The sequence below is a fragment of the Pleurodeles waltl genome, chromosome 3_1, assembly GCF_031143425.1.
Source record: "Pleurodeles waltl isolate 20211129_DDA chromosome 3_1, aPleWal1.hap1.20221129, whole genome shotgun sequence".
NCBI classification, from domain to species: domain Eukaryota; kingdom Metazoa; phylum Chordata; class Amphibia; order Caudata; family Salamandridae; genus Pleurodeles; species Pleurodeles waltl.
The window spans coordinates 233,725,132-233,734,919 of NC_090440.1; the positions used below are offsets into that span (position 1 = coordinate 233,725,132).

The 9,788-nt window shown below is 42.6% G+C and overlaps 1 protein-coding gene across 7 annotated transcripts in view; it reads left to right on the plus strand.

Annotated features, from left to right (window-relative positions):
• Positions 1 to 9,788, plus strand: part of MYO9A (myosin IXA) — a 1,132,274-nt gene that overhangs the window by 862,259 nt on the left and 260,227 nt on the right. For all 7 annotated transcript variants that reach the window (XM_069222286.1, XM_069222289.1, XM_069222284.1 and 4 more), the window contains one exon: positions 7,721 to 7,833. In XM_069222286.1, the coding sequence (XP_069078387.1) occupies positions 7,721 to 7,833 (113 nt within the window). The remainder of the gene's footprint in view (positions 1 to 7,720; positions 7,834 to 9,788) is intronic.

Below are 9,788 nucleotides of genomic sequence, written 5' to 3' on the forward strand. Positions count from 1 at the left end.
GTGCTACCTTTCAAAACCTTCTCTACCCGAGGATAGCATCTCATACACCCAAGTCTTGGCTAGGGCTGCTGCATTCCATAATGTAAGCATGCACTCAGAGCCATTGGAGGACGATTTTCTCTTTAATACCTTGGCCTCCACGCATGCTTCCTACCAAACTCTGCCTATGCTCCCAGGCATGCTTAAACATGCCCAACAAATCTTCCAGGAGCCCGTGAAAGGAAGAGCCATTACACCACGGGTCGAAAAGAAATACAAGCCGCCACCGTCAGACCCAGTGTTCATTACACAGCAGCTGCCCCCAGACTCTGTAGTGGTTGGAGCTGCGAGAAAGAGAGCCAACTCGCAGTCATCTGGAGATGCACCACTTCCAGATAAGGAGAGTATAAAGTTTGACGCGGCACGAAAAAGAGTAGCGTCACAAGCTGCTAATCAGTGGCGCATAGCAAACTCGCAGCCCTCCTTGCACGAAATGCCCGAGCTCATGGGGACGAGATGCGCAATATCATCCAACATCTCCCCAAGGAATACCAGAAACGGGCTCAGCAAGTGGTAGAGGAGGGACAAGCAATATCGAACAATCAGATACGTTCGGCATTAGATTCCACTGACACTGCCGCAAGAACAGTGAACACTGCAGTAACAATTAGACGACATGCTTGGCTAAGATCCTCAGTGTTCAAACCAGAGATACAACAGGCAGTACTTAACATGCCATTCAATCAACAACTGTTTGGGCCACAAGTGGACACAGCCATCGAGAAAATGAAGAAGGACACTGATACGGCCAAAGCCATGGGCGCGCTCTACTCGTCCCAATATAGAGGGACATTCAGGAAACCGCAATATAGGGGAGGTTTCAGACAACAGCCTTCAGAAACATCCACCTCTCAAACAAAACCCACCTACCAATCACAATATCAGAGAGGGTGGTTTCACGGGTCCTTCAGGGGACAATTCCCAAGGTCAAGGGGGAAATTTCAGCCCACTAAGCAGGCCACTAATAGCAAGCAGTGACCTGCCCATCAGCCTCCCCAACACACATCACCTGTGGGAGGAAGACTGAGATTTTACCACAAACATTGGTCAGACATAACCACGGACACATGGGTCCTATCAATTATCCAACATGGTTACTGTATAGAATTCACACATTTTCCTCCAGATATTTCCCCCAAGAGCGCACAAACTGTTGGCGCAACATCGAGAAATGTTACAAACGCAGGCACTATTAACAAAACAAGCCATAGAACTAGTACCTCACAAACAAAAAGGAACAGGGGTTTATTCCCTATATTTCCTTATTCCCAAAAAGGACAAAACACTAAGACCAATTTTAGATCTCAGGACTCTCAACCTATTCATCAAATCAGAACACTTCCACATGGTGACACTAAAAGATGTAGTCCCCTTACTAAAACAGGGAGAATACATGTCAACACTGGATCTAAAAGATGCGTATTTTCATATACCCATCCATCCATCTCACAGAAAATACCTCAGGTTTGTCATACAAGGAAAACATTACCAATTCAAAGTATTACCCTTCGGGATAACAACAGGCCCCAGAGTATTTACAAAATGCCTTGCAGTTGTAGCAGCCCATATAAGGAGACAACACATGCACGTATTCCCATATCTCGACGATTGGTTAATAAAAGCCAACATTCAACAGCAGTGTCAACATCACACACGCTACGTAATAGATACCCTACACACACTAGGGTTTTCAATAAATTACCAAAAATCACACTTGCAACCAGCCCAAGTGCAACAATACTTGGGAGCAACACTCAAAAAGCGATTGCCAGTCCAAGCCCACAAAGGGTACAGTCATTCCACACCATGGTACCAAAATTACAACCAAATCAGCACTACACAGTCAGATTTGTGATGAAACTCCTAGGCATGATGGCATCAAACGGGCAGCTACACATGCGGCCCTTACAGCAGTGCCTTGCAAAACAATGGACGCAGGCACAGGGTCAACTCCAAGATCTAGTGTTGATAGACCGCCAAACACACTATTCGCTTCAATGGTGGAACCCTGTAAATTTAAACAAAATGGCGGCCTTTTCAAGACCCTGTGCCTCACGCCATTCTCACAACAGATGCATCAATGATGGGGTAGGGAGCACACCTCAACAATCACAATATACAAAGACAATGGGACAGTCAACAGAACCAACTGCACATAAATCACTTAGAGCTGCTAGCAGTCTTCCTAGCACTAAAAGCATTTCAACCTCTTCTAGCTCACAAACACATTCTTGTCAAAACAGACAATATGACAACAATGTACTACCTAAACAAACAAGGGGGAACACACTCATCACAACTATGCCTCCTAGCACAAACAATTTGGCATTGGGCAATTCACAACAACATTCGCCTAATAGCGCAATATATTCCAGGCATTCACAATCAATTAGCGGACAATCTCAGTTGAGATCACCAGCAAACTCACGAGTGGGAAATACATTCACAGATACTACAAAATTACTTTCGCCAGTGTGGGACACCAGACATAGATCTGTTTGCCACAACACAAAACGCAAAATGCCAAAACTTTGCGTCCAGGTACCCACACCCTCAGTCCAAGGGCAATGCTCTATGAATCAATTGGTCAGGGATATTTGCTTACGCTTTTCCCCCTCTCCCACTCATTCCTTTTCTAGTCAACAAACTGAGTCAAAACAAACTCCGACTAATACTCATAGCACCAACGTGGGCATGCCAACCGTGGTACACCACACTGTTGGGCCTCTCTGTAGTACCTCACATCAAACTTCCAAACAGACCAGACCTGTTAACACAACACAAACAACTGATCAGGCACCCAAATCCTGCGACGCTCAACCTAGCAATTTGGCTCCTGAAGTCTTAGAGTTTGGCTATCTGAATCTTCCAAATGAGTGTATGGAAGTCATTAAACAGGCAAGGAAACCTACCACCAGGTATTGCTATGCTAATAAATGGAAAAGGTTTGTTTTCTACTGCCAAGCAAAACACATCACACCGTTAGATGTCTCCATACAAGACATCGTAGGTTATTTATTACACCTACAAAAAGCAAATCTCGCTTTTTCTTCCATCAAAATACATCTCACTGCAATCTCTGCTTACTTGCAGATTAAACACACAAAATCACTATTTAGAATACCAGTCATTAAAGCCTTTATGGAAGGACTAAAAAGGATCATACCTCCAAGAACCCCACCAGTACCCTTGTGGAATCTTAATATTGTACTCTTTGAACCCATGCATTCTTGCCAAATCCAGTTCTTAACCTGGAAGGTGGCATTTCTAGTAGCTATCACTTCACTACGAAGAGTGAAATACAAGCGTTCACTATTGAAGAACCCTTTATACAAGTACACAAACATAAAATAGTTTTCCGCACAAATCCAAAATTTCTGCCAAAAGTCAGTTCACCGTTTCATTTAAACCAAACTTCCCACAGCCAGACTCAGTAGCAGAAAGAGCACTGCATACATTAGACGTTAAAGGAGCATCAATGTACTATATAGACAGAACAAAACCATTTCGTAAAACTAAACAATTGTTCGTCGCTTTCCAAAAAACCCATGCTGGTAATCCTATATCCAAACAGGGCATAGCCAGATGGATAGTCAAATGCATACAAACTAATTACCTGAAAGCTAAAAGAGAGCTGCTCATTACACCAAAGGCAAACTCCACTAGAAAGAAAGGAGCAACAATGGCCTTTCTAGGTAACATACCAATGACAGAGATTTGTAAGGCAGCCACTTGGTCCACACCTCATACATTTACCAAACACTACTGTGTAGATGTGTTAGCAACACAACAAGCAACAGTAGGACAGGCTGTACTAAGTACATTATTTCAAACAACTTCAACTCCTACAGGCTTGCTTACCACCGCTTTTGCGAGGATTACTGCTTTGTAGTCTATGCACAGCATGTGTATCTGCAGCTACACGTGCCATTGAACGGAAAGTGTCACTTACCCAGTGTACATCTGTTTGTGGCATGTTCCGCGGCAGATTCACATGCGCCCTCCCACCTCCCTGAGAGCCTGTAGCCGTTTAAGTTGCAATTTTTATTTGTATATATATGTAAATAAACATTCCTTTACCAAAAACTATGTACATACATATCTATTCCATTGCATGGACATCTTTACTATTCTCATTCTACCACTCCTACCTCACCCTATGCGAGAAAACAGTCTAAGATGGAGTTGATGCCCATGCGCAATGGAGCCGAAAGGGAGGAGTCACTTGGTCCTGTGACTCAAAGACTTCTTCGAAGAAAAACAACTTGCAACACTCAGAGGCAGGAACAGTGCACAGCATGTGAATCTGCAGCGGAACATGCCACGAACAGATGTACGCTGGGTAAGTGACATTTTCCATATATATATATATATATATATATATATATATATATATATATATATATATATATATATATAAATATAAAAAATATTACACACCAGGAAGATGACTGGTGTGTTGGGAGTCCAATTGTCTCTGGGCAGAGTTTTCTCATTCACCTTGTATTTCATTTTCTTGAGATACCGCTGTCTTTTTTTTTTTACAGTTGTTAGATCTGACTCTATTGCTACATGGGCATGAGAGATTGCATCGTGCTATTCCTGTAGAGAGACATGGGCTCATTCTCTATTATATCTAGAAGGTGATGAAAGATTTCCCTCTGTTATGTCTATGAGGAGATGTGATATCCAATGTCCCTACACCCTAGGAAGCATTGGGTTTTCAGTCTGCAATATCTGGAAGTAGATAAGAGTTCTCATTCTGCGCAAAGTAGTGTCTGTAGGATCTCTGTCTACTATGCCTAGTTGTGTTGATTGTCTTTCAGTGTGATTCCCCTACAAGTGTTGTGAAAACTCAACTACTATGCCTTGAAATGCCAATGGAATCTGAGCCTGCAGTGCATGGGAGCATCTGTGGTATAGCTTGCTATGCCTAACAATCTTACTCTGTTTTTCATACTGCTGGTATTCACTGTGTTTCTTCCATGGTGGTGGGCATCTGTAAAGTGCTGTGAGAGCTCTTGCTGCACTGTCTAAGAGAGTATTTGTAACTCTGTTCTACTAAAATGATACAAGAGCTGTATAATTTACTTTGCTGCACCTGCACCTGTGCAGCCTGGCACATCAAACTGCAACTGTAAGGTGCTGAAGTGTGATTTTACTGTTCGTGGATGGGTTGAAATATATCCCTTTTCGTAAACTGGAAAATACATCAAATGGCATTCTGCTGCATATAGGTGGAATGAAATACATTAATTACTGTGCTATTCAAAAGTGTGGTTATGTATCACACTCTGCTAGAAAGATTCCAAAGTCTGTAGGTCATGACACTGTAATAAAGTCATCTGGTAGGGCTAGATCAATCACTTATTCAGGACTGCGACCTTTTAATGTTATAGGGCTCCTCAGGCAAAATGCAGATAAGAAGTGCTTCATGTGTTTTGCAGCAAACATTGTAGCACATGTATATTGTGGAATGGAGTGAATATAAGGACAAGCAAACATTTACAATTTTTACATTGTCTCCAAAAACCTCTTGCAGCTACCCCACTGAGCTTCTCCGAGCACTAAAAGAGCTCCAGCAGGCTCCTATTGAGATCCTGTGGCCTTTTCCCATTGTAGCTTTCTCTTTTCATGCCTTTTTCTTATATTTTACATAACTTTCTCTCTAGTACACATAGTTGTTCTACTCTTCCTAATTATCTCTCCTTAATGTCTGTTAAGTATTCTTTAATCCACTCTTTTTTCTTGCATTGCACTCAATTTCCACTTTGCACTCCCAAAGCCTCTCTCCCTCTCTTCATATTCTTCAGCTTCCCTTATATTGCCACATTTCTCATTCTCTTTTTCCCTTTTGCATTCATCTTTTTCCCCTTTCACACCCAGTTTAGTCATCAGTAGACTCCTCTTTTTTAGTTCCTTTATTATTTTTTGTCTCTTAATCTTCCTCAGCTTTTCTCTTCCATCTTTCTAACTTTCACTCACCATTGTTTCCATACCTACATTCTACCTTTCTCTTGTCTTCACTTTAATACTGCCTTCTCAGATCCAATGTCTTTTTTCTGTATTTCCTTATCACAATTCCCTGATAAATCGCTAGACGGACTTTCACGTTTAAATGCCCAGAATTTGACTGATTACTGTATGCATCTGTTGTGAGGCCTATGATATGCGCACTCCAGTCAGCTAGTGTTGGGTTCAGAATATTATATGTTGTTTTTCTGTTAGGTCTTTTCTTAGAGCACAACTTGAATGATTCATGCCCATGCTACAATGATGCAGACAATGCGTTGGAACATGGAATTGATTATGTTATTATACCATTGGGATTATTTTTTACCTTGGTAATATGTTGCTTGTAGACAAACTTTTATCCATAAACAGCAGAGAAAACAGCTGCACACCAGCCTCAATAAAGAGTGAGATAATTCGGGAATCATAAACTCTGGAGTGCAGGTGTTCTGATATTGAATGCCTCTTTTTCCCCCAGTGCAACACCCACTATCCCTGGAAGGCCGTGCATTTGGACTGTGGCCTTTACTTACCTAAGGGTCATGAGTACTGTTTGGTCTTGCAAAGCATTTAAGAGCCTGAATCAAAAAACTAAGAAAGAATGGTACTGGAGTCAGTATGCCCGCTATCAAGGGAGGACTCTAATGAGTCTCCTGAAGGGGCCTGTAAAGAAGAGATTGAAGAAAAAACACCGAAGGGGGAGAAAAAGATCTTTGCTCTTAGCATATTATTATTATTGTCTGGGTGAAGCGCCAGTCATTCACCACATATCTCTTTGAGAGGGGTGGTTTTTCAGTAAGATACAGTATGGAACACCAACGAAAGCCTACAAAATTGAAGTAAGAGAGCCTCCTAGGAAAGCTTGAGTCCCGAAACAAAAAGACACATTGAAGCCTTTGACATTGAGACAGTTAAACATTTTATTGCCATCAGCCTTAAACAAATATATAAACACCATGCTCTGAGGCTGGACCTCAAGGAGAATCCCACACTTGACTGAAAAGGTGACCCTAAGGGGATGATGCTTCAGAATCTATGTCCTGGCCTTGAAAAGAGATGTGGACTTGTACCGAAGATGAACCTCGAAAAATAAGATCTACCTCAGACAAAGCATCTACATTGAGTTGAAAATGTAATTACGCAAATCGGGCAACACACTGACCTTGAACTGAAGTATGCCAAAATCATATTGATCCTGAAACTGGGAAAATCAGATAACTGCCAAGCCAGTATGCATCACTAGGATTTTTCGAACCACTGGTAGATTCTCTGACTCAGTATTTAGGCCACAAGGCCCAGAATATCAGACAGTCTATCAAGTCCAGCAGCGCCCACACCAAACACAGCACTATAAAAGAAGCGCTTTTGGAGACGAACAGTGAAAACAGACTTGTAAACCTCAAGTATGAATTTTATCCAAGATCAAACAGTGACTCTGTTGATCACAAAGCCACAAAAGACCGGTTGGTGGAGAAAGATGTTGATTCGAAAATTTGAGTGATCTGGTTTTGCTGGATTGTAAATGACTGTCTATTTTGAGAACTATCTCGGGCTATGTTTTACTGGTGCTTGTAAATGACTAAAGTTGAGTTTATTATGATGTTTTTGTTATAATGGCTTCAGTTTTCATTTTGTTTCTAAAAAAACCCTGTCACTCTAACCCCTGTAGAGTTTGCTGTATTCTGCAACATTAGAAGAACCAGCCAGGCTGCTTAAGACCATGTCTCAGGGAGAGATTGCCAAGCTGCCTGCTATTCCAAAGAATGTAATTACTGATGGCAGGTAGGAATTTGACAGAATCTGCTTTTGTAGCTTTTATTGTCTCCTGGCTAAACATATCACTGTGCATATTCCAATACTGATGAAGATTGTCTGCCCCTCAACATATGAAAGTAGGTAACAGCTTTGGATGTGAACGAGCCCCAGTACCTATGTTCATCAACAAAATCCACAATGATTTATTTAATTATTTTGCTGACGTGTTTGATTTCTCAGAACATTGTAGTGTTCACTGCATATTTGTTGTTCTAATATTCCTTAGACAAATAAAGTCTTAGTTTCCGTGTCACTTCTTCCCAAATTATTTCCTCTAAAGTGATAGCATTTGGCCTTGGAGAAAATTTCTTTGCCAGCAGAAAAGATCAGCAGACATTAGTTGAGCGTGAAATGCTGTGTGAATATAGGAATTGTTCTGATGCTTACTTTCTGCAGATTCCTTACATTATGAATGTCCCCAGGTGCCAGATTGGATCTGAAAGTATTGTACCAATAGCTCTCCAGTGCTGTCAGGTGACACCTTCCAACTGCATTTACATCTCCTTGTACACAAAAGTGACAGCACCAGCCTTTATACAGTGCTCTCCGGCATGCAGCCGTCACTTTCCTTTCATCAAAACCATAGAGACACAGGTCTGGAGCTCTTCTGCGGTTTTCAGTAAATTCTTCAAAATCCTCACTATGCTTATTCAGTGGAATAGCTCTAGTGTCACCTCCTGAGTTATCATAGTGCAAATTCGGCCTTCAGTCTTGCCTCAAACAGATGTCCCTCGCCATCCCTGTTACGTCTGTATGTTGTATTGGGGCCTGATGACAATTCCTTGACATGTGACTACTGTGCCTCATGATCCTGAAGTCCATCAGGGAGCGGGAAACTTAAGTTATTCTTGGTTTAGGCCCTTAAGAAGATCCCTAAATAGCTTGCCATAAAAGTGCAATAATTTAGAACTATTAGAGCCATTGCTGCACAATGGAAAGTTTTGAACATACACAAGATGTAGGAAAATGCCACTGTTGGCATGGTTACCCCCTAACCTTTTGCCTTTTGTTGATGCCAGCTTTGATTGAAAGTGTGCTGGGACCCTGCTAACCAGGCCCCAGCATCAGTGTTCTTTCCCTAAACTGTACCTTTGTTCTCACAATTGGCACAGCCTTGGCACACAGATAAGTCCCTTGTAAATGGTACCCCTGGTGCTAAGGGCCCTGTTGCCAGGGAAGGTCTCTAAAGGGCTGCAGCATGTCTTATGCCACCCTGGTTATCCTCACTCAGCACATGCACACTGCCTCACAAGCTTGTGTGTGCTGGTGGGGAGAAAATGACTAAGTCAACATGGCACTCCCCTCAGAGTGCCATGCCCACCTCACACTGCCTGTGGCATAGGTAAGTCGCCCCTCTAACAGTTCTTACAGCCCTAAGGCAGGGTCCACTATACAACAGGAGAGTACATATTTGCATGAGCACTATGCCCCTACAGTGTCTAAGCAAAACCTTAGACATTGTAAGTGCAGGGTAGCCATAAAGAGTATATGGTCTGGGAGTTTGTCAAACACGAACTCCACAGTTCCATAATGGCTACACTGAAATCTGGGGAGTTTGGTATCAAACTTCTCAGCACAATAAATGCACACTGATGCCAGTGTGGGATTTATTGTAACATGCACCCAGAGGGCATCTTAGAGATTCCCCCTGAATGCCAGTCCTACTCCTAGTGCTAGGCTGACCAGTTTCTTCCAGCCTGCCACAACCAGATGAGTTTCTGGCCGCATAGGGAGAGTGCCTTTGTAACTCTGTGGCCAGGAACAAAGCCTGTACTGGTTGGAGGTGCTTCTCACCTCCCCCTGCAGGACCTGTAACACCTGGCGGTGAGCCCCAAAGGATCATGCCTTTTGTTACAGCACCCCAGGGCATCCCAGCTTGTGGAGATGCCCGCCCCATTGGCCTCTGCCACCACTTTTGGCTG